Here is a 26,004-nt window from a genome sequence, read left to right on the forward strand (position 1 = left end):
AGATGCACATAAAACATCCGACTCTTACACAAAAAGCTAAGATGGTAAGGAGAAGCAAAATAAAAATAGCAAAGACCTAATGTTAAAAATGGGCCCACGGATGATTTACTGAAAAATAAATGCAAATTAAATATATAAAAATGTGTCCAACTTCACTCATAATAAAAGAAAAATTAAAGTAACAAAGGGAAACCCTTCCTCACCTATAAATTGGAAAAAATCCAAATGTTTCAGAATGTTGGCAAGACAGTGGTGAAACTGATACTCTAGTACATTACAAATAAGGAAGGAATGCAAATAATACAGCCCCAAAAGAAGCAATACAGAGATACCTGGCAAAAAATACAAATGCACTTACCTTTTCATCTGCATTTAGGAATCTACCCCAAAGATACATGGGCAAATACAAGATGATATAAACACAAGGTTATTCACAATGGCATTATTATTATTTTTTAAAAATATTTTTGTAATGATGGGGTTCTGCTATGTTGCTCAGGCGGGTCTCAAACTCCTGGGCTCAAGTGATCCTCCTGCCTCAGCCTCCCAAAGCACTGGGATTATAGGTGTAAGCCACTGCATCTGGCTTCCCCGTGGCATTAAGTTTAACAGCAAAAGATTGAACCCAGAAGTTCATTGGCAAGGGGCTGCTTTAAAATACTATGATACTTCTTTGCAATGAAGAATTAAACACCAATTTTTTAAGGAAAAAAATGAGGAAGATCTCTATATGCTGATAGGACAAGATCTGTACAAGACACAAGTGGAAGAGATAGGAAGGTGATAGGGCAAAAGAGGAACGAGAGAGGGCCAGAGATGGAAGGAAGATCCTCTGAATTGTAGCTCATTATATAGCTTTGATTTTAGTCATGTAAATATCGTACACGTTCAAAATGAAAATTGAGTCAAAAGAAAAAACAAAATTTCTAAAATTTGAAAATCAATTAAATAAGCACTACTAATTGGTGTAATAACCACACATCAAGAAAAAAACTACATCAAATGATTTTGGAACACAAAATTTGACTGTATATCCTTAGATGGCATGTACTAAGAAAATTATAACTAAAATGAAAAATTTAAACTTCATCTAGCTGTCATTATTCTATGTAATAATACTGGTATTGTTATTTTTGAAAGTATTTTGTGTATATTGTAAAGCCACTGAGTAATTATAGACTATCACTGGAAACAACATTAGAAAGGAAAAGAAAACAAGATGCACAGTGTAAAGGAATAAGAAAAAAAGTTACATTAAAATCCTATAAAACAGAAAAAAGAATAAGAAAAAATTTTAATAGTAAAAAATTTGGTTGCCTTTTATTTATTTTTGTTTATTTTTTCAGGCTCTCTGGCCTTATTCCCAATCTCAGGAAGCATGCAGTCCTTCACTATTACATATTTTGTTGGCTATTGGTTTTTCATAGACAGCCTTTGTCAGTTTTATCACAAATGAATGTTGTAGTTTGTCAAAAGTTTTCCTGCATCTACTGAAATTATAATGAGTTTTTGTCCTTTATTCTATTAATACAGTATCTAAGACTAACTGATTCCCAGAAAGAAAAGCAACCTTGTATTCTTACAATAAACACCAATAGGTTATGATGTATAATGTTTTGTGGGTGTTGCTGAATAGGTTAATGTATCTTTAAACATTTTTGTGTTTATATTCAAGAAGGATACTGGTCTATAGTTTTCTTGTGCTGTCTTTCTCTTATGTTGGTCTTGCTACTTGCCTCACAAAAGGAGTTGGGAAGTGTTCCTTCCTCCTCTATATCCTGAAGGGTTTATGAACTACTGGTATAATTTCTTTTTAAATATTTTAATTCCAGGCACAGTGGCTCACACTTGTAATCCCAGCACTCCGGAGGCTGAGGAAGAAGCCCACGAGTTCAAGACCAGCCCAGGCAATTTAGGAAGAACCTCTCTACATTAAAAAACAAACAAACAAACAAACAAAAAGGCTGGGCTTGATAGCACGCCTGTAGTTCCAGCTACTAGGCAGGCTGAAGGAAGACTACATGAGCCCAGAAGTCAAGGCTGCAGTGAGCCATGATCATGCCACTGCACTCCAGTAGGGCAATAGAACAAGACCCTATCTCAAAAATAAATGAATGAATGATAAAATTCAATGGAAGGAGTGGACCAAGAAAGCTAAATAGAAGCCTCTAGTGATTGTCTCCCCTGCAGAATGCCAAAATGAACAATTATCTGTACAAAAAAGCACCTTCGTAAGAACCAAAAATCAGGTGAGTGATCATAGTACCTGGTTTTAACTTCGTATTAAGGAAAGAGGCATTGAAGAAACTAAGAAAGATAGTCTTCAATCAACTATACCACTCCTTCCCCATCCCCCAGCAGCAGTCACACGCAGGACACAGAAGCTGTGCACTTGGGGGAGGAAAAGCACTTTGCATTGGAACTCAGTGCTGTCCTGTCACAGCAGAAACCAACCCAGGGCAGAATTTAGCCAGCACTCACTGAGAGAACATTTACACCAGCCCTAATCAGAGGCAAACTATCCATCCCAGTGGTCAGAAACTACATTCTGGCAAGCCCTGCCACCATGGGCTAAAGTGCCTTGGGGTCCCAAATAAACTTGAAAAGCAACTAGGATGACAACAACTGCAATTCCTGGGCAAGTCCTGGTGCTGGGCTGGGCTCAGAACAAGTGGACTTGGGGGGGCACATGACCTGAGATACCAGCTGTGGCCACCATGGGAGTGCTTGGCCATGCCTACCCCAACCCCAGGTAGTACAGCTTGCAGTAATAAAAGTGACTCCTTTCTTCTGCTTGAGGAGGAGGGGGAGAGTAAAGAGGACTTTGTCTTGCAACTGGGATACCAGCTCAGCCACAGTAGAACAGGGCACCAGCGAGAATCCTGAGTCCCAGACGACATTTTTAGACACACTCTGGGCCAGAAGGGAACCCGCTGTCTTGAAGGGAAGGGCTCAGCCTGATGGGATTCATCACCTACTGACTAAAGAGCCTTTGGATGATGAATTATCAGTGCCAACCAGGTAGTACTTGCTGTGGGCCTTGGTTAAGACCCAGGGCCATGCTGGCTTCAAGTGTGACCCAGTACATTCCCAGTTGTTGTGGTCACAAGGAGAAACCCTTTCTGCTTGAGAGAAGGAGAAGGAAAAGTAAAGAAGACTTGCATTACGTTTCATGCCTTGCAACATGGGCACCAGCTTGGCCACAGAGATGCAATATCCCCAGAGGGCTTCTGGGGTCCCCAGTTCTAGGCCTTGGCTCTTAGACAGGATTTCTGGACCTGCCCTGGGCCAGAGGGGAGCCCACTACCCTGAAGGGACAGACTCAGAACTGGCAGCATTCACCACAAGCTGACTACAGAGCCCTTGAGCCTTGAGTGAAAATCAGCAGTAGCCAGGCAGTCCTCACTGCAGGCCTGGGGCAATGGTGACGACAGGGAGAGACTTCTCTATTTTAGGAAAGGGGAGGGAAGAATGAAAAGGACTTTGTTTTGCAGCTTGGGTACCAGCTCAACAGCAGTGGAACAGAGCACCAGGTAAATTGCTACACTTCCCAACTCCAGGCCTGGCTCATAGATGGCATCTCTTGACCCACCTGGAGGCGGGGCGAAATCACTGTCTTGAAGGAAAGGACACAAGACTGGTTAGATTTGCCTCCTGCTGATTGTAGAGCCACTGGGCCTTGAATGAACACAGGCAGTAGCCAGGCAGTGGTCACTTAAGGCCTTCAGTGAGACCCAGTGCTGTGCTGTGCTGTGTGCTTCAGGTCTGACCCCGTGCAGTCCCAGTGGTGGTGGCTACAGAGGTGCTCGTATCACCGTTCCCCCAGTTACAGGCAGCTCAGCAGAGACAGAGAGACTCCATTTGTTTGAGAAAAGTAAGTAAAGGAAACAAGAGTCTCTGCCTGGTAAGCCAGGGAATTTTCCAAGATTGTACCAAGACCACCAAAGTGGTACCTCTATAAGTCTGTAAGAACCACAGTGTTACTGGGCTTGGGGTACCTCCTACAGCAGATTATGACTTAGGGTGGCCCCTAAAGCAGATATGGCTTCAGTGACCAAAGACTTAGATCAAACCCCCAAGTACCTTCAAATACCTGGAAAGTCTTCCCAAGAAGGATGTATATAAACAAGCCCAGAAGACTACAATAAATACCTAAAATATTTAATGCTCTGACATCAATGAACATCCACAACCATCAAAACCAGCCAAGAAAACATGACTTCACCAAATGAACTAAATAAGGCACCAACACCAATCCAAGAGAGACAGAGGTATGTGACCTTTCAGACAGAGAATTCAAAATAGCTGTTTTGAGGAAGGCCAACAAAATTCAAGATAATACAGACAAGGAATCCAGAATCCTATCAGATAAATTAAACAAAGAGATTGAAAAAATTTAAAAGAATCAAGCAGAAATTCTGAATCTGAAAAGTGCAGATGACATACTGAAGAATACACTGGAGTCTCTTAAAAGCAGAACTGATCAAGCAGAAGAATGAATTAGTGAACATGAAGGCAGGTTATTTGAAAATACACAGTCAGAGGGGACAAAAGAAAAAAATAAAAAACAATGAAGCACACCTACAAGATGGGGTTTCACCGTGTTAGCCAGGATGGTCTCGATCTCCTGACCTTGTGATCCGCCTGGCTCGGCCTCCCAAAGTGCTGGGATTACAGGCGTGAGCCACCGCACCTGGCTGGTATTTTACATTTTTAAATAATTAAGAGTATAACTGGATTATTTCTAACACAAAGAAGGGATAAATGTTTGAGGTGATGAATACTTCAGTCACCTTGACCTGATTATTACACATTTTACACCTGTATCAAAATATCTCATGTACCCCATAAATATATGCACCAATGACCAACAAAAACAAAAATATATCATATATCTGGGCCAAGCACAGTGGCTCACGCCTGTAATCCTAACACTTTGGGAGGCTCAGGCGGGAGGACTGCCTGAGCTCAGGACTTTGAGACCAGCCTGGACAACGTGGCAAAACCCCATCTCTACTAAAAATACAAAGAATTATGTGAGTGTGGTGGTGTGCCCCTGTAGTCTCAGCTACTCAGCAGGCTGAGGCACAAGAATCACTTGAACTCGGGAGTTGGAGGCTGCTGTGAGCCACTGCACTCCAGTCTGGGAGACAAAGTGAGACTCTGTCTGAAATATATATACACATACATACATATATTTGATAAAATTCACTAGTAGCTATCTGGAGGCCAGGCGCAGTGGCTCATGACTGTAATCCCAGCACTTTGGAAGGCCAAGGCAGGCAGATCACTTGAGCCCAGGAGTTCAAGACCAGCCTGGGCAATACGGCAAAACCCTGTGTGTATACAAAAAATACAAAACTAGCCGGGTGTGGTCGTACATCCCTGTAGTCCCAGCTACTCACGAGGCTGAAGTGGGAGGATTGCCTGAGCCCAGGAGGTCAAGGCTGCAGTGAGCCTTGACCACTGCACTCTAGCCTGGATAACAGAGTGTGACCCTGCATCTAAAAAAACAAAACAAAAAAGCCATGTAGGTCTGGGACTTTCTTTACAGAAAGATTTTTAGTTATTAATTCAATTTAATTACTTGTTAGGGATGTATTCATACATTTTATTTCTTCTTGAGTCAGTTTTGGTAATTTATGACTTTCTATGAATTTGCCCATTTTGCTTAAGTTGCTGAATTTGCTGGCCTAGTATTTTTCATAATATTAGCTTATAATCTTCTTAGTTTCTAAGAGGTCAGTGGGTTACATCCACCTCTTTTCATTCTTAAAAAGTTTTGACAAACTGTGGTTTTTCCTTTATTTTTGGTTAGCCTAGCTAATGGTTTGTCAACTCCTTTAACTTTGATTGTGAAAACAAATACTGATTTTTCTCCACCATTTTTCTGTTTCCTATTGCCTTCCTTTGTACTACCTTTGGTTTAGTTTTTTTTTTTTTTTTCTAGACTTTAAGGTAGAAAGTTCAGATTACTAACTTAAAACTTTCCTATTTTCAAACATAGGAATTAAAAGATATAAATTTCCCTCTGAGCACCTATTTAGTTGCATCACATTTGGATATGCTTTATTCTTATTTTATTCAGATCAAAATACTATCTGACTTCCTTTGTAATTTCTTATTTGACCCAAGGGCTATTTAGAAATATGTTATTTATTAATTAGTTGATTATTTACAAATATTTTCAGATTCCCAAAATTTCCTCGTGTTGTTGAATTCTAATTTAACTTCACTTTGGACAGAGAACATACTTTGTATGATTTCAACCTTTTTAAATTTGTCAAGACTTGTTTTTATGGTCTAGTATATAGTCTGTCCTAAAGAATGCTTCAAGTATGCTCAAAGAGAATGTGTTCTGCTGCTGTGCAGAATTCTGTTTTATAGTTGGTAATTATGATATCTTTTAAAATATCAGTAGAAAGGAATGAACTATGTCATGGATGAACATCAAAAACATTATGCTGAACAAAGAAGCCAGGAATAAGAAATCACATATTGTATAATTCCACTTATATAAAATGTCCAGAGAAGGCAGATTTATAAAGACAGAAAGTAGATTAGCGTTTGCATGGAGCTAGGATCAGCAATAGCAGTCAATTGTAAATGGTCCTATGGGGTTTTACTGGGGAATAAAAATGTTGCATGGTGCTGGTTGCATACTCAATAAAGTTCCTAAAAATCATGGAACTAAATATACTTACAGTTGGTGAAGTTTATGATCTGTAAAATACAACTCAAGACAAATTTACATGGATATTTACAAATTCAATATAGATAAATGCCAATTTTAAAAATTCATTGGAAGTTTACTATGAGAACTAACCATGGCATCAAACCCTTACTTCAAAAATCAATAATCAGGGCCAGGTGGGGTGGCTCACATCTGTAATCCCAGCACTTTGGGAGGCCCAGGCAGGCGGATCATTTGAGGTCAGGAGTTTGAGACCAGCCTGGTCAACATGGTGAGACACCGTCTCTACTAAAAATACAAAAATTAACCATTGTGGTGGGGTGTGCCTGTAATCCCAGCTACTTGGGAGGCTGACAGAGGAGAATCACTTGAACCCGGAAGATGGAGGCTGCAGTGAGCCAAGATCAGGCACTCTAGCCTGAGTGACAGAGCCACTCTGTCTCAAGAAAAAAAAAAAAAAAAAAATCAATAATCAATTATGTCCTATCTTTCCCACTATATTATTGCTAAAATACTAAATTGTATTTTTGGTAATCAAACAATCCCAGTGATGAGACCTTCATTACACTGTAATTCCGGGCACTAAATTTAGAAGGAATAAAAGAATCAGAAAAATGGCCATTTGTAACTCTTAATGAAATTAAGTGATTCAGGGCAACCATCATAAATGGAGCTAAACCATGAGGAAAATGCAATGATGCACATGGCTAGTCAATCCTAGCATCGCTAAAAGCAGGACCACCAGATATTATACACCTCCTAATGCCATGAATAAGAAGTATAAAGTATCAACTATTAGTCTTGCCAAAATTTCAACCTGAATCTAACTGTGTTATGTTAGACATAACTTTCCCTTTACAGAAAACGCAAGGACTGGAGGAAGAAGTTAAATGAATGTAAAAGAATCAGATATATCCAGAATATAAGACATTGTACAGGACAAGTGTCCAAGTTTCTCCAACAAAATAAATAATAAAGGAGAAGACTGTTTTAAATGCAGATTGAAGAGACACAACAGTGAAATGCCATGTATGAACCTCGTTTGTATCATATTTCAAATAACCCGACACTGTCAGCATGTTTGAGACTACTGAGGAAATCTGACTACGAATTACTGATAATTTCGTTCAGCTGATAATGGTACTATGGCTATTCAAGAAAACTGCTTTAAGAGACATATACAGAAGGATTTAGAGGTGAAATGACATGGTGTCCGAGATTTGCTTTAAATTACAATAGCAGCAGCAAAAAAGAAAAATGATAAAAGGCCAAATGAAGCTTGGAAAATGCTGAACTTTGTTCAATCTGGAGCCTTATTTATACTCTTCTTCTAGCTTTGTGTATGTTTGAAAAATATAATAAAAGTCTTGTTTTAAAGACAAAAAAAATAAAAAGTTTAGTAGCAAGAATGTAATTGTCACTCAGCTTTTTTTGGAACACAGAAGATAATTTCCCACAAAACCGAAATGCGTATGGTTTCTGAGATCCCAGACCAGAATGACTTACCTTCTGGCAATCCTCTTGAAACTGGATTGAAATAATTCTTCCATGACATGCTGCTGTTCCCGACAAAGAACTTCTGTCATCAATTCCAACAACATAGGGCTTTGAGATAATTCCAATGCATCTAGAAACTAGAAAAAATACATCAACATCATCAAAATTTTGTTGAGTTTTACTAAAAATATAAAAAGTTTCTTATGTAATAAAAATATATAACATATAGAAAAATATACCAGAATTTCACAGACTTAACAAATACCAGTATTTCTGTCATTTTTATGGATATTGTGAGTGGCTGGTATATATCAATGTTCACTATACCGAGCCTAAATTCTTTTTAGGGTTTTTTTTTTTTTTGAGACAGAGTCTCACTCTATCGCCCAGGCTGGAGTGCAGTGGCGCGATCTCGGCTCACTGCAAGCTCTGCCTCCCGGGTTCACGCCAGTATCCTGCCTCAGTCTCCCGGGTAGCTGGGACTACAGGTGCCCGCCACCACGCCTGGCTAATTTTTTGTAGTTTTAGTAGAGACAGGGTTTCACCATGTTAGCCAGGATGGTCTCGATCTCCTGACCTGGTGATCTGCCCTCCTCGGCCTCCCAAAGCGCTGAGATTACAGGTGTGAGCCACTGTGCCCGGCCCCGATTCTTTTTAGGTTTTGCAGATGTTACTCTTCTCTCTATCTCAGGTTCTGAGAGTACATGGAGACAAGCCTTCAACAGGCCCCCCCTCCTTCACCATGCCAGGGACTCTTGCCCTCACTCTGATTCTGGTAATGTGCATCTTTTCCACACCGTCCTTGCTACAGAGGGGATATCCCAGGCCACTCCCCTGATGTTCTCATCTTGACTCTCCCCTTTTCCATCTCAGTTTTTGTTCTACTTTCTAGGAGATATCTTAATTTTATCTTCAGAATAGAACAGGTATGTTTTTTAAATTTTGCTTCTCCATATTTAATTTCCAAGGATCATTATCCTATCTTGTGGACACAATACCTTCTTTCATCTCTGAAATTATTGTGTGCAGTTTCCACTGCACTCTAGTCTAGGTGACAGAGCAAGACCCTGTCTCAAAACAAAACAAAACAAAACAAAACAAAACACACCAATGCATTTCATGTCTATGTCCAGACTTGGGTCCCATCCCCAAGATAACTCATGTATACACAAACATTCCAAAATCCGAAACACTTTTGGTTCCAAGCATTTCAGATAAGGGATGCTCAAACTATCGTATTAGGGATAATCACAAAATGCTTCTCAAATAACTGCTATTCTATTAAAATTTAGAAACTGGAAATTATTGGTAATATTCTATTTCGTAGCTTCTTTTGGTATTACTATTCATAACTTAAATATACTTTATATATTCCATTTTATGCATAAAATATTTCACAATTTAAAAATGGGAGAAAAAAACAAATTCTCGTGGATTCACATATATGCCTGTCACTGCTTTCCAAGTGAACTAAATGGATTCTCAGGCTACGCACACATAAATAAATGGGATATGGTGCTGATTTGGTATGTGCTTCCTCTTCTACAAATAATGACCCTAGTAAAAATGTACTGTACAAGCTTTGTGTAGAAAGAATATTCTGAATGACCTATTGGGTGGTTTACAACTTCTCTGATTATGGGTATTTTACTCACTTCTTTTCATCAAGATATGTAACAAGAAAAAAAAAATCAGTGTTCTAATTTTACTTGATACTACTAGAAACCAACCTTTTTCATGCAGTCCACATAATTATTGAACCGCGGAGTTCCTGGGGGAAATTCTCTGGACTGCATGGGGAAGTGAGCAACGATGAGCTGCTCCAGAACACGCCTAAGTTCCTCCAGACTGCCTCCGGTGAGGCTGGTGAAGAATGGAAGAAGAGTGACAGCTTGGCCCTGTGGAACAAGGCAGACATAAGAAACTGCACGAGTTATGGCTTATATATCCCACAGAATAAATAAAATTACTGTTTTCTAAAGACATTGCAAATAAAGCATTATGTAGAATCAATGAAATCACTTCAGCATAATTTCTAAATTATATTAAAAACTAACCTGAATACAATTCTGTACCTCAGCATTTTTTTTTTTTTTTTTTTGGAGATGCAGTCTCACTCTGTCACCCAGGCTGGAGTGCAGTGGCACGATCTAGGCTTACTGCAACCTCCGCCTCCTGGGTTCAAGTGATTCTCCCTCCTCAGCCTCCAGAGTAGCAGGGATTACAGGCGCCTGCCACCACACCCAGCTAATTTTTTTCATATTTTTCATAGAGACAGGGTTTTGCCATGTTGGCCAGGATAGTCTCAAACTCCTGATCTCAGGAGATTCGCCTGCCTTGGCCTCCCAAAATGCTGGGATTACAGGCATGAGCCACCGTGCCCAACCTATACCTCAGCTTTGACTCTTACCCAGGCTAGTCGGTTGACTCCAGCTATGGACACATAAATAAATGGGACATGGTGCTGATTCGATATGTGCTTCCTCTTCTACAAATAATGACCCTAGTAAAAATGTACTGTACAAGCTTTGTGTAAAAAGAACATTTTGAATAACCTAAGGAGTGGTTTACAACTACACATTGCAGAACTACATAAGAACTTCATACTGAGCTTAACAAGAACTAGGAGTTGATTCCTATTCTCCCTTGCATGGCAGATAAATTCCAAGACTGTCTATGGAGAAATGGGAAACTTGATTAATCACACAGCAGAAAATTCCAAAGAATTTTTTATCCAGTAAAAAGGTCCCCTTGAATTGAGGTCACTTTTCAATAGTGTTTAAAATCTAATTGTTCTAGGACTTTAAAATTAGTAACCTTAAAATGACAATATTTATTAATTCTTGACCCTAAAAATCACCAAAAATTTTTATATTATTTTTAATAGAAAAATGACTGAGTAATAAAGTCATTATAGCACAAAAAGCCAAATTAAATCATATGTATGCAAACACAAATGTTAATTCATCCAAATATGATAATCTTATACTTTAAAAGAAACGTTCTAGGCCGGGCGTGGTGGCTCACACCTGTAATCCCAGCACTTTGCGAGGCCGAGGCAGGCAGATCACTTGAAGTCAGGAGTTTGAGACCAGCCTGGCCACTATGGTGAAATATACTAAAAATACAAAAATTAGCCAGGCCTGGTGATGCACACCTGAGATCCCAGCTACTCGGGAGGCTGAGGCACGAGAATCACTTGAACCCAAGAGGCAGAGGTTGCAGTGAGCCATGATTGTGCCACTGCACTTCAGTCTGGGTGACAAAGCGAGACTGTCTCAGAAAAGAAAAGAAGAAAAGAAAAAGAAAAAGAAAACGAAAAGAGAGAGAGACAGAAAGAAAGGGACGGAAGGAAGGAGGGAGGGAGGGAGGGAAGGGAGGGAGGGAGGAAGGAAGGAAGGAAGGAAGGAAAGAAATGTTCTCATGTCTTGGAGAGACATCCTGAACTGAAGCAGGTGCAGGTCAGATAACACGCCCGGCCTGCTTGGCCTTCCTTGCCCGCTGACAGGTAGGTTGACTACACAGGTGAAATAAACATGCCCAAACAGGATGGTTATCGAGACTGGCTAATAAGTACAGGGGGATTACTGTGCTAGTCTCCCTATTTCTGAACATGTTTGAAATTTCCCATAATAAAAAATAAAAAACATCACAAATATGCAAAAATAAAAAATATGAAAATAGAAGAGAACGTAATCCAAAAAAAATAAATATTTCACTGTTTACCTTTAAATGTAGCTCCAGTTTTGTGTCAGCAAGTAGACTAATATATGTTGTAAAGACTTCAGGGAATGAACCATGACTTGTATTAAAAGATACAGATGAATCAATCTAAAGGAAGGAAAAGAAAAACAGGACACATTTGTATATTACATCTTTATTTCCTTTGTTTAAATTCCAGAAATGAACTGTAAATTTAATTATGGGCTTCAATAATATTTTCACAATTGTATTGTAAAATATTGTAATACTATCTGTTAAGACAATACATGCAAGGGTACATTAAAAAGATATAGCATAAGAAATAGTAAGTGTAATAAACAATGGAAAAAATTTTAAAAGGTAAATATAAGCAATGAGCTTTTGGAGCAACCTCCATCAAATTTTGAAGACACAAGTTACAGAGTTCAGAAGAACAAACATGACTGCTTTTTAAAGGAATCTCAAAGTACCTGTAAAATTTTTGCCAGTAAGGCCAGCACTGCCATTTTAGTTTCGAGAGGGGAATCTTTGGCCCACCAGGAATCACACTTCTTCCAGTGTTGCAGAATTGTAGTCGCAAGTTTCAGTCCTTGGTGTTTCTGGCTTGCTCGCTCCCTGAAGCTCTGGTCTAACATGCCATTCAAAACAGTACTCACCTAAGACAATTTCGTTGTGAGTGAAGAAAAATTCTTAATTTTGAAAATGACAGAAAACAAAATTTACCTTTATTTCAAAGCTATTCTTGGAAAATAAGCTATTTCTATAATAGATGTTTATCTACTTCAAAACTCCTCGAGTTTGATTTGAGGTGCACTTTAACCATAGTTTTTCCACAGAAAGTACAGGGTGGCCTTAGCTATGTCATCAGGCTCATCCAGCTTGTCCTGGCTTTCCTAGTCTGGGCAGTCTAGGAAACAGGAGTCAGCTCTCTTCTGTCACCACCACCATCACTGTACATGCATGCACACGCACACACGGGTGTACACACACAAGCGCATAAATATGCACATATGCACAAATGCACACTTCCTGTCCCACCACCACTGTACATGCATGCACAAGCACACACAGATGTACACACATAAGCAAACATGCACCCAAGCACATACTTCTGGTCCCACCACCATACAGGCACACACTAGCACACACAGGTGTACACACACAAGCGAACATGCACATGCGCAAATGCACACTTCCTGTTCAACTACCATCATACATGCACACCCACATTTCCTGTCTCACCACCACTCCTGCAACAGAGTGACAGGCTCATTTTGATCAGATTAACATTCACTATTCTGTCATTCTGACTATGCAAACATTTTTCACAGATGTTCCAAGTAGAAACAATGCTTTTTCCTTTTTGCACATTTTGTACTCCCTGAAGCTAATCTTGTTTGCTTTCATTGCGGTTTTCAATGCGTCTGTCATTAATTCGTCATCAAACTCTCCCAAGTTATGAAATTGCTGCAAGACCTCTAAGCCTATCAGGTCTATCTGCCGCATCTCTGTGGCAACTCAGCTCCTGATCTGCAATGCTGGTGCTGGGCCATCCATGCCTCTGTGCGGGGCTGACATATTGCATCCAGCACCTTCCCATCTTGGCTTACTGCGTGATCACTCTCCACCCAGCAGCAACGTGATGAGAGTGCACAGGGACCTCTTGGGGATCTGGCATGTCTAAAACAACTGCATTCCACTCTCACATAATGGATAATCCAGCTGGATTCAGAACTCTAGGCTGGAGACTTCTCTCATGAATTGTGAAAGAAATCTGGTTCAAGTCTTGCAGTGCCCACACTGCTGCTGAGAAGACATATGTCATTCAATTTCTAGATCTTTTCACACATAACTGCTTTTTCTCCAGTGGAAACCCGAGAATCTTTTCTTGTACTGAAACCTCAGGGTTCTGAATTCTCAAGAAATGTGTTCCACGTGGAGCTGTTCCTGTGCACCATGCTGGAAACTCCATGGCCCTCTTCCACCTGGAAACTCAAAGCCTTTGCTTCTGGGCTCCTCTGGAGCTGTGTCCTCAGCAAACGCCTCTCCTGGCCCCTGCCTTCTGGAGCCAAGGCCCTGCTGCTCAACCTCGGGCATGAATGCCTAGTCTCCTCCTCATTTCTCTCGTGTTTTCCGTTTTGTCTTTTCACTCTACTCTCTGTGAGAGTTACTCAAGTTTACCTTCCAAACTCTTTTATTTTTAATTTCTGATGCCTATGCTTAATTCCCAAGAGACCTTTTTTGTTCTCTGATGTTCATTCTCCAAAGCAATTCTTATTTCACAGTTTTGTTTCTCATCTTTCAGTTTTACTTCTCCACCTTACATTCCCATCTCAGTGAACGGGCCTTGCCACAGTTGCCCATGTCCTGCTATGCCCTCTAGCGTCCCTTTCCCCAGGTGCCTGGGCCCCAGGGCTGCCGGCTCACAGGTATCACCCGCCTAGAAGTGCTGTGCAGCATGCAGGGCTCACTGGTGGGGAGGATCACTGTCGCTGACCCAGCTGGCTGTGATGTCTGCATCTTTATTTTCTCTTAGGGCTTGTCAAGATATTCTGGTGCCCTGCCAAGGGCAGACGCTGAACTGTATTCAGAGGGAAAGGGCAGACAGCCTCAAAGTCTAGAATTTAGGTAGGTTTGCACTTAACTTCCCTCTTTTCCTGATGGTATCCATATATTCAGCCATGCCAGAGCCCCCTAGTCTGGAGGTCTCTATCCTCTCCAGGGAGTCACTGCCTCCTGCCTTCTCTTTAAGTGGATCAGACCTCCAGCAGCAGGGAAAGGAGGCTGCCCTGCACGGGAAAGCTGACCTTTGCCTAATCCTCTCTTAGCCTCTGCTCACCCCTGCTCTCATGCCTGCCCTGCTGGGGCTCAGCACTTCCAACTTCCGATGTTGCCACACCTGTCCTTTAGATTTACAACTCTTGTTACTCTTGGAAATCCTTTTCTCCTTTTCTCTGTGTACTTTGAGACTGTAGTGGTGTTTCTGTTAAATCTCATTCTGTTACTTTAGGGGAATTTAGGGCAGGAATAGAGGTTAAGGTGTATGCTTTTTCTATCATTTCCATCAGAGGTCATAGTTTACAAAATCAGAATGTTAAATCTGAGTGTCATCTACTACGATTTTATTTCTAATTTTAAAGAATACAAATTCCTACTGCAATCTACCACAAAAGATTCCCTTACAACAGACAAGCACTGTTTGCAGTAAAAGCTCAACTTATGAAATCATGTACTCTCCCTTAAAATGGTCATACCAACAGTTAACAGTTTCTGTCCACAGAACAAATTAAATTTCAAAATCCCAGAGGTTTAGCAAACGAAAGTCAACTATATATTAAATACTGATCTCCAGAGAGTCAATGTGAGGGGGAAAGGGCAACACAGCAGGAACGTGCCAGAATTGATAACTCAACATCGAGGCCACAAGAGAGCTCTGAGAACAGCAAGGTCTACCGGGGGCGGAGACCTGCCTGCAGCTGGTGTGAATGCAAAGCCAGCTCTGGGCCCTAGGATGGGTTTGTAAGCTCCAAGGCCACGTCTTGGCAAACATCAATATCCTGCATAGCTGTGCCTTATAATATTTAGGCTTAGAAATTTGCAAAGCATGAGGGAATAGAAAAAACAATCAATGTTTCAACATCCAATAACACTCATGAGCTATTTTTTATTTTTTTGAGACAGAGTCTCACTCTATCACCCAGGCTGGAGTGCAGTGGGCGTGATCTCCGCTCACTGCAACCTCCGCCTCTCAGGTTCAAGCAATTCTCCTGCCTCAGCCTCCTGAGTAGCTGGGATTACAGGTGCGTACCACCATGCCTGGCTAATTTTTTGTATTTTTATTTTGCCATGTTTGCCATGCTGGGCTCGAATTCCTGACCTCTGGTGATCCACCCACCTCCACCTCCCAAAGTGCTGGGATTATAAGCATGAGCCACCATGCCTGGCCTAACATTCATTAACTATTGATAAGGGGTATGTTTTGGGTTTTTCTGAGTTTGTTAAAAGCAAAAGCTTTTAACCTTCTAGGAAAAAGTCTTGTCATACTTTAATGAAATATTTCAGGAATATGGCAACCCTTTTATGAGGATTATATAAGAAAATATTGACCAGGCGCGGTGGCTCACGCCTATAATCCCAGCACTTCAGGAGGCCAAAGCGGGCGGATCACGAGGTCAGTTCAAGACCAGCCTGGCCAACATAGTGAAATCCTGTCTCTACTAAAAATACAAAAAATTTGCTAGACGTGGTGGCAGATGCCTGTAATCCCAGCTACTCGGAAGGCTGAGGCAAGAGAATCGCTTCAATCTGGGATGCAGACATTGCAGTCAGAAGAGATCGTGCCACTGCACTCCAGCCTGGGCAACCGTGCAAGACTCTGTCTCAAAAAAAAAAAAAAAAAAAATGTTTATTTAAAAGAAAATTTTGTTACCATTTTGGGATTTTCCACTGATGACTGCATGAGCTCCAATACAGCAAGATCCAGATTTTTCAATAATTCCATGTTGATCGTTTCTGTGAACAAGCTATAGAAATACTCCCCATGGGAGAACTGGATGATGCTGCTCTGTAAGCTGCCCAAGGACGGCATGGACAGCACTGCTGGGTTCAGGAGAAGACTCACGAGGCGCTCACACTGGAAAAAAGAAAGGAGAGGTACCATAACCGGGGCACATCTTTGCATGGCACAGAAAGACCCTTGGCAACTGATTAACTTTGAAATTGGAAAATGACACAGGCCTAAAAAGCCTGATATGTGAAGTCTGGATTCAAGCTGAAATTGTATATATTTCAACTAGCCTCCATCTTCTAGGTTTCATTTTGGGAAAGAAATCTTCCTTGACCCATATTTCTTCCAAATGTCCAAAAATCTTGTAGTTGTTTTTTATTTTTATTTTTTGAGACAGGGTCTCGTTCTGTTGCCCAGGCTGGAGTGCAGTGGCACGACCTCGGCTCACTGCAAACCTCCACCTCCTAGGTTCAAGCGATTCTCCAGCCTCAGCCTCCCGAGTAGCTTGGATTACAAGGACGTTCTACCACCCCTGGCTAATTTTTGTATTTTTAGTAGAGACAGCATTTCACCATGTAGTTCAGGCTGGTCTCGAACTCCTGATCTCAAGCAATTCACCCGCCTTGGCCTCTCAAAGTGCTAGGATTACAGGCAATAAGCCACCCTGCCCAGCCTTGCTGTTTTTTAAAGACAGGGTGTCACTCTGTTGCCCAGGCTAGAGTGCAGTGGCATGATCATGACTCACTACAGCCTTGACTTCCTGGGCTCAAGCGATCTTCCCACCTCAGCCTCCTGAGTAGCTGGGACTACAAGCATGTGTCACCATATCTGGCTAATTTTTTTAAATTTTTATTGTAGAAACAGGGTCTCGCTACGTTGCCCAGGCTGGTCTCAAACTCCTGGGCTCAAGCCACCTGCCTACCCCACCATTGTTGCTTTGAGGGTAGAGTCTATTAAGGGTGAGTATTTTTAGACAATTTAAATATATAATTGTTTACATTAATTGGACAAAGGGGTGAAAAGGGGGTTTCTGCTACAGAAGAAAGGAAGTTGAGATGGAGTGAACACAGGGCTGGCTGCAGATTTCAGCTACAGCAGGGACTATTTAAAGTCAGCCCTGCATGGTTCAAAGAGCCATGAGAATATTTTTTTTGGAGACTCTGGTTCCTCTGGGATTATCCTTCAGAGGCCCTCCCAATCATCCATGTGAAGGACCACCAAGGAGAGAAGAGGCCACATGTCAACGCGGCTCAGCTTCATAGTCACAAAATGTTCTCTAGCTAATTCCTTTTGGAAACAAAGTGGGATAGACAAAACCTTAATATAAAAAGAATGTTGTTCTATTCTTTTTTTTTTTTTTAACTATTGAGAAAATAATCTTTCAGAAAGAAAGTTGGCTCATGCAAATCACACAATACTCGTCCAGCTAAAACCTTACTACCCCAATTCCACAGTTTCTAGAGACACCTGCAAGTGACATGTGTATTTCTATTATTAGGGGGGTCCAGCATGAAGACGTGTTTTTCCTACCAGTCCTCCGAAAGCAAAGGCTAACTCCAGAAGTCCGCTGGCCAGTTGCTTACAACTGAGGTCTAGAGAAGGCAAACACTGTCTCTCATCTCCGGGGGCAATGCCTTTATAAACCAGGGAAAGAAGTTCTGTGCCAATAGAATGATGCAGATCTGTGGACTAAAAGAAAGCCAACATTGAAATGCTTAGCAAAAAGATATTTCTTAGAAGAAAACAACTTCACTCCTCTCATTAAATAAAAAGCCCACTTCAGATAGCACTGACAATTACCTTCCTATATTCAGAAAAATTTTAATTCAACTTTGCTTTTGTTGTTCTTGCTGTTTTGAGACAAAGTCTCGCTCTGTCGCCCAGGCTGGAGTGCAGTGGCACAATTGTGAGCCACGATTGTGCCACTGCAGCCTCAAGCTTTCAGGCTCAAGCAATCCTCCCACCTTAGCCTCCTGAGTAGCTGGAACTATGGGTCCGTGGCACCCACTCCTGGACAATGTTTTTGTGTGTGTTTTCTTTGTTTGTAGAGATGAATCCCTGCCATGGTGCCTGGGCTGGTCTCAAACTTCTGGCCTCAAGCAATCCTCCTATCTGAGCCTCCCAAAGTGCTGGGATTACAGGTATGAGCCACTGTATCTGGCTCAACCTTGCTTTCTATGCTAGATTCTTCATTTGTGTTATCTTGCCACAAAGGTACAACAGCAGTTCCTAAAGTTTTTCAGAAAGCTGCCCTGGAAATATCCAAATGTCCTTTATTTTACTTTCATTTTATATTTATAAATTTTTACATTTGCTTTCATATTTATATTGATATATAATAGATATACAGATAGATAATATCTACATGTCTAGAGCAAGTATTTCTATAATTCCCATTTCAGCATGCTCAATACATAAAGGACTTTTAAGAATATAAATAAATACACTAATTACCATACTAAAGCTAAAATAAATGTAAAAACAAACAGGTTATAGTTACCTGAGATGGTAATATACTATGCAGAAGCCCAGCTCTGTGAAGCTGTTTACAGGCAGACACAACAGCAGCCAGCCTGCTCCTGTCCATTTGCGCGTCAGGGCCATACAAGTTGACGGCACAAAGCTCCTCAATGCTGGCCATGCGAGAAAAACAGTAAATTAGGTGAGCTCTGATCTCATTAAATTATTAAGATACACTGAAAAAAATGTTTGCACTGTTGTGAAAGCAAACAGAGGCAACACCTAACAGGATCCATATGCACTAAGCTAGCATGGAGATCAAACACGGCGCTAACCACATCTGAAGTTTGCTTAAGTTTGGTGCAGGGAAGGCACTGGTCATATGTGATTTCTAAACAACTACTGAGGTCACTGGCAGCAAACATCTCACTAATATGAGCCTTCGCTGAGGAAGCAGGAGCAGCTGCAGGAGCATGGCAACATACTAGGGCCTGAAATTCCAGGACAACACGTCCCCGATTGTTGACCCAAGTACCCACCTCTGTGCTGTTATTTTCTCTCTCAGATGAGTCTCTAGGATATCTTTGTATGGGGACATCTTTAGCGCTTTCATCAGGTTCACACAAACATCAGGAAGATGAGCCATAACCTGGACGTCTCCGATGTTGAAACCTACGCTTGCAGGTTCACACAGCGTCTGCACCAGGACTCTCATCAAGTGTGTATTACACAAGTCCTTCTTCAGGAGCTATAACAGATGGTTTGATAAAAACACTTCGTCAGCCAGCATTTCTATTTTCACCAGAGTGTAGGGCCCACGAGGTTGGGAACTTCTGCCTGACTAAGGGAGAGGTGGACAGAGTTTCTCTGTAAAACGGGGGCAGCGTAAACACGTGAGGTCTGTGGGCTAGACGGTCTCTGCTGCAACTCCTTACGCGTCTGATAAGAAAGCAGCACAGACAACAGGTGGAGAGAGGCGCACAGCCATGCTCCTATATAGCTTTATCTACGGAGCAGGCAGCAGGTGGGGCTGTGTCCATGCACAGGGTTTCCCAGCTCCTGACTCAGGACACTGCTGCATCCCAGGGCCTGGTGTGCCATAGGCGCCTGGCAGAGATTCCCTGAATGAACTGACTGGAGTTTGTTTACACAATAAGCCTCATGGATAAATCTATAAATATTTGCTAGTATGTGTCTCCTAAGGTAAACGTTTGATCATAGCATAAAATATAGCATCCAATAAAACAATCAGAAAAAACTACTTTGTATTTTTATTCACACAATGAAACTCTGAAGGACATGCAAAGTTTCATGATTTTCGATAGATCGTTCACCATGATGACTGTAGTTATTAACGATGCACTGTAATTTTGCAAATTGCTAAGAAAATAGATTTAAAAGTTTTCATCACAAAAAATGTTACATATGTGAGGTAACAGATACGTTAATTAGCTTGATTTAGCCATTCCACAAGGCAAACCATATCAAAACATCATGCTGTATAACATAAATACAGTTTTTGTCAACTAAAATAACTTGACAAATTTATTTTGACAGATAACTCTTCTAAGAATGTAGTTTTAGAAAAGCCAAAACCTGGCCTTCTCTTCCTGGTTCTTCCCGAAGTCAGGAAAAGCTGGGTTGAGAGGACGAAAAATAATAATAATAATAACCATAATAATTTTTTTAAGCCAAAATCCCTTCTAATAGAAACCTTTGAAGCCGTTTTCTAGTAACAAAAACTGACCTGAAATTAACAGAGCAGCCTACCTTCCATCCTTCTGGGGAGGTGTTCAGCAGAGTCGTGGTGAACTCCATAATCCGGACCACAATGGTGCATTTGCTGTAGTTGTACCTTTCTCCCTCTTGGGGGCTTGGTCTGTCACCTGCTGCCCCAGTGCCAAAGCACTTTTCTGCTGCTATAATGTCATGCATGGCAATGCTTTCTAAAAAGAAAGCGACTGCTTTCAAAAGTGAAGACTGGGCTTCAGTACCTAGAAGCAATTATAATAAAATATTAATATATGCTTCCTTTCAACTCCACTAAGATTAATATAAAATTGCTTCTCTAAGTATAGGTATGACATACGTTCAGTAAAAATTCAAAATTTTTCAAAAGAAACAAACAGCTTAATAATAGCTGAAAAAAGTGGCAGTTATTGCTTCTCATATCAAAAGGACACACTGATGGAAGGTCAGGTCTTTATTCTCAAACATTACATGTGAGAAGGTAAATTAATATGATCATTTTAAAAGGCGATTTGGCAATTCATACCAAGTTTTTAAAAATATGCATGCCAATTTCTATCAAATGTTTAAAAACTCATTATGCTTTGATCCAGCACTGAAATTTTAACCTAATGAAATGACTGCAGAATTGCAGAGATGTAGTTGTAAGAATGTTCTTTTTAGCACTGTTATTAATAATGAATGCTATTAATAATGAAAAAATAAAAAATCCTGTCCTTCAAAGGACAGAAACAAATTATGGAGCAGTCTTCAAGCCGGTGTGGACGGGCACCAGTCATCTTAATCAACTTTCAGATCCATCCTCAAAAGGGCTTTGTCATAAAACTCATTTGTCTGAAAACACCCTGGAGCTGGTTCTGCTTTCCCTTCTCAGCCTGTTCATCAGGACTCTCCTGCTTAAGGAAAGACAGACCCACCATTACTCCAAGGTGCACAGCCCTTCAGAGAACCAAGGGACAATTTAAAATACTTGTATACTGTTGAAAGAGTAAAGGCAATGATTAAGAAAGCCTTTTTGTAAGTCTCGGCCGGGCGCGGTGGCTCAAGCCTGTAATCCCAGCACCTTGGGAGGCCGAGACGGGCGGATCACGAGGTCAGGAGATCGAGACCATCCTGGCTAACACGGTGAAACCCCGTCTCTACTAAAATACAAAAAAAATTAGCCAGGCAAGGTGGCGGGCGCCTGTACTCCCAGCTACTTGGGAGGCTGAGGCAGGAGAATGGCGTGAACCCGGGAGGTGGGGCTTGCAGTGAGCTGAGATCCGGCCACTGCACTCCAGCCTGGGCAACAGAGCCAGACTCCGTCTCAAAAAAAAAAAGAAAGCCTTTTTGTAAGTCTCACAGTTTCTAATTCTTTGTTTCCAACATAATTTAAGGAAAGTCAAACTGTCAACTGATCTCATTAAAAATAATTTTGATAACATGCATTTTGATGTATTCCAAGAACCAAGAACTGAGATAACTTACATTAAGAATTACTCTCAGGCCGGGCGCGGTGGCTCAAGCCTGTAATCCCAGCACTTTGGGAGGCCGAGACGGGCGGATCACGAGGTCAGGAGATCGAGACCATCCTGGCTAACACGGTGAAACCCCGTCTCTACTAAAAAATACAAAAAACTAGCCGGGCGAGGTGGCGGGCGCCTGTAGTCCCAGCTACTCGGGAGGCTGAGGCAGGAGAATGGCATAAACCCGGGAGGCGGAGCTTGCAGTGAGCCGAGATCGCGCCACTGCACTCCAGCCTGGGTGACAGAACCAGACTCCGTCTCAAAAAAAAAAAAAAAAAAAAGAATTACTCTCAGCCCGGCACCGTGGCTCCCGCCTGTAATCCCAGCACTTTGGGAGGCCAAGGTGGGCGGATCACAAGGTCAGGAGATCGAGACCATCCTGACTAACACAGTGAAACCCCGTCTCTACTAAAAATACAAAAAATTAGCTGGGCACAGTGGTGGGCACCTGTAGTCCCAGCTACTCGGGAAGCTGAGGCAGGAGAATGGCATGATCCCGGGATGTGGAGCTTGCAGTGAGCCGAGATCGTGCCATTGCACTCCAGTCTGGGCGATAGAGACTCCGTTTCCAAAAAAAAAAAAAAAAAATTATTCTCAAAAACCAGATATCCTTGAATCCAACAGAATATTGGATTGTAAGACACACTGCAACCATGGATCTGTTAAATATGGGAAAATGTACATTTTAGAATAAATCAAATATGGCACTTATTTACGTGAACAAGTTTGTTTTGTTTTATTTTCTGAGACAGAGTCACTGGAGTGCACTGGTGTGATCTCGGCTCACTGCAACCTCCGCCTCCAGGGTTCAAACGTTTCTTGTGCCTCAGCCTCCCGAGTAGCTGGGATTAACAGGGACCTGCCACCACGCCTGGCTAATTTTTGTATTTTTAGTAGATATGGGGTTTCTCCATGTTGGCCAGACTGGTTTCAAACTCCTGACTTCAGGTGATGTGTCTGCCTCGGCCTCCCAAAGTGCTGGGATTACAGGTGTGAGTCACCACGTCCAGCCATGAACAAGTTTTTTTAATACTAAAATCGATACATACAAAAATAGAATTCCAACCACATAATTTTACAGTTTATATGTAACAATTATCAAAATTTTTATATTTGTTGTGGCAGTAAAAAATGTAATGTGCACTAATAATAAACGTAATCATAACACAGAAGAAAAAAATTTTTTGAGACAGGGTCTCACTCTATTGCCCAGGCCAGAGTACAGTGGCACAATCACGGTTCACTATAGCCTCAACCTTCCAGGCTCAAGCGATCCTCCCACTTCAGACTCCCTAGTAGCTGGGATCACAGCTGTGCATCACCACGCCTGACTAACTTTTGTATTTTTTGTAGAGATAGTGTCTCGCCATGTTGCCCAGGCTGGTCTCAAACTCCTGGGCTCAAGTAATCCTCCTGCCTTGGCTTCCCAAAGTCCTGGGATTACAGGAGAGAGCCACTGCACCCAGCCAAGGAATCTTTAAACATATACATCTTTTCATTAAAAAGACATAGATAGGGATATAGTAAAATCTTAAGCAAAAAAACTTAATACTTTAGGATAAAATCATTTCAAGGGTATGAAATGATAATATGAATTCAGGGACTCTGCAAAATTTCCAATAAAGCAGCTATAATTTAAAGCCAATGATGCTGTATATAAAACTGCTACAGTATTTATTGTTCATGGAATACATTTTTTTAAAGTAATACAGTTTTGTGTATTTAAAATGTCAACATTTACAACACACCAGAAAGTATAACTTTTTCAATTATATAAAACTATGAGAAAAACTGTATTTGTCAACTTTGAAGTGTGAAGGAAGGAACCCTCGTGGTAAGGTGACATGAAAGCACGGGCAAGGCGGCCGCACAGCACCTATTGTCATGTCGCTGGGATTCTGACCTGGCAGAGCCTCTGCCAAGGGTGACCCTGGCAGCATGACATACACCAGCAAGAGGCAAGGGTGACCTACCCAAGACCTGGAGCGCTCCCACAATTCTCTCGCCAATGAAAGTGTTGTAGCACTCCAGTGCAGCCAGGAGCAGGTCCAGCCAGCACAGCGTGGTCTGCAGGCTGAATGGCCCCCGCAGGTGCAAGAGGGTGGGCTGGGCCAGGATGCCTGAGGGCTGGCCACAACCGCCCCCTTCAAAGGTGTTGATGATAAAAGAGACACCTTCTTCCTTGAGAACATCTTTCAGCCACAAATTAGGGGATCTGTTGCCTTTAAAAAGAAACAAAATTAAAATACACACACATACCTACATTTCTTTAATCTTCGCACCTAAAATTTCAAAATGATATGGGACAATATTTTTTCATTTTACTATGCATTCAATTTGTTTCACTGTAATAATTCCAAGAATGTATTTCCAACACAGCCATTCTCTTCAGGTTCCTTAAACATTATAAAAACAGTTGGACACCATTTGGAGTAGCTGCATATTAATACTCTTTCCCCTGACTTTTTATTTAAAAATCATTATTCCTTTAAGTCACAAAACAGTATTTGCAAATGAGAACAATAATATCTACCTCTTGGACAGTTACAAAGATTAGCAGAATTAAAGGAGTTAATATTTGAACATGTGCTTAGAATAACATCTACCACACATAAGTGCAGCGTTTGTTAAATAAGAGAATCCAATAAGCTGTTTTTTCCAAGAAATTTTCTTTTAAATATTAAACTTCCTCTAAATTGAAAAGACAAATACATAAAACTGCATTTTGTATGCTCTGAAATCAGTAGCACCGAAAATGTCAAATCATTCTGACTCCAATGAAGAATTCAAAACATTATCTCTGATGTATTAAAAAGAGAACCTTCGGCTGGGGGTGGTGGCTCAGATCTGTAATCCCAGCACTTTGGGAGGCTGAGATGGGCGGATCACTTGAGGTCAAGAGTTCGTGACCAGCCTGGCCAACATGGTGAAACCCCACCTCCACTAAAAATACAAAAATCAGCCAGGCATGGCGGTGCGCGCTTGTGGTCCCAGCTACTCAGGAGGCTGAGGCAGGAGAACTGCTTAAATGAGGGGAGGTTGCAGTGAGCCAGTATCACGCCACTGCACTCCATCCTCAGCTACAGAGTGAGACTCGGTCTCAAAAAAAAAAAAAAAAGAGAGAGAACATTTTGTATATTAAGAGGAGGAATATTCTGTAATGTTCTGTTATTTTCACTAAGAGGAGACAAAGAAATCTGTAATAATGAGAAAAAATAAATAGTAAGGTATTTAAATTTTACCTCAAGAGCGACAGAAGGAAAATGATAGAAAGGACACAGAAAGGCAGATCGAGAGAGAGCAGCCAAGGGAACATCACAACTAGAGAGAGAAGCTGAAGACGCAGACAAGCACGCTTGGGGTTGGGGAGCCTGCCCAGCCCTACTTCTTCCTTGGTCTCCACTGAAGACCTGCTATTTTTGGGCCTGGGCCACACTGAGTCTCAGTATTCAGAAGCCACCAGGAGCTGTCTCTCTTGGACACACGTCAGAGGGACAACCCTGCACCTGTTGTCAAGTCCTACTGATCTGGGTGTTCATGTACCCAGGACTGCTGCTACACAGTGAGCTAAAGAGACACCTGACACAGACACTTAAAAACAACTAAAGGAAGCTAGATGCAATGGCTCACACCTGTAATCCCAGCACTTTGGGAAACCAAGGCAGGAAGACTGCTTGGGGTCAGGACTCAAGACTAGCCTGCGCAACATATTAATACCAAGACCCTACCTCTATAAAACAAACTTTAAAATTAGCCAGGCCTGGTAGCCACGCCTGTGTTTCCAGCTACTCATGAGGCTGAGGCAGGAGGATCACTTAAGCTCAGTTTATGGCTGCAGTGAACTATAATCATGTCACTGCAACCTAGCCTGGGCAAAAGAGTGAGACCCT

The 26,004-nt window shown here is 41.4% G+C and overlaps 1 protein-coding gene across 4 annotated transcripts in view; it reads right to left on the reverse strand.

Annotated features, from left to right (window-relative positions):
• The window catches only part of PRKDC (protein kinase, DNA-activated, catalytic subunit), a 189,819-nt gene that overhangs the window by 99,131 nt on the left and 64,684 nt on the right, over positions 1 to 26,004 (reverse strand). For all 4 annotated transcript variants that reach the window (XM_017961992.3, XM_003902720.5, XM_017961991.3 and 1 more), the window contains exons 31-40: positions 24,088 to 24,336; positions 20,631 to 20,854; positions 19,400 to 19,608; positions 18,901 to 19,033; positions 17,931 to 18,089; positions 16,323 to 16,526; positions 12,364 to 12,549; positions 11,918 to 12,022; positions 9,922 to 10,089; positions 8,201 to 8,328 (exon numbers count right to left, since the gene is read on the reverse strand). In XM_017961992.3, the coding sequence (XP_017817481.2) occupies positions 8,201 to 8,328; positions 9,922 to 10,089; positions 11,918 to 12,022; positions 12,364 to 12,549; positions 16,323 to 16,526; positions 17,931 to 18,089; positions 18,901 to 19,033; positions 19,400 to 19,608; positions 20,631 to 20,854; positions 24,088 to 24,336 (1,765 nt within the window). The remainder of the gene's footprint in view (positions 1 to 8,200; positions 8,329 to 9,921; positions 10,090 to 11,917; positions 12,023 to 12,363; positions 12,550 to 16,322; positions 16,527 to 17,930; positions 18,090 to 18,900; positions 19,034 to 19,399; positions 19,609 to 20,630; positions 20,855 to 24,087; positions 24,337 to 26,004) is intronic.

The sequence above is a fragment of the Papio anubis genome, chromosome 8 (genome assembly GCF_008728515.1).
Source record: "Papio anubis isolate 15944 chromosome 8, Panubis1.0, whole genome shotgun sequence".
Lineage (NCBI taxonomy): Eukaryota > Metazoa > Chordata > Mammalia > Primates > Cercopithecidae > Papio > Papio anubis.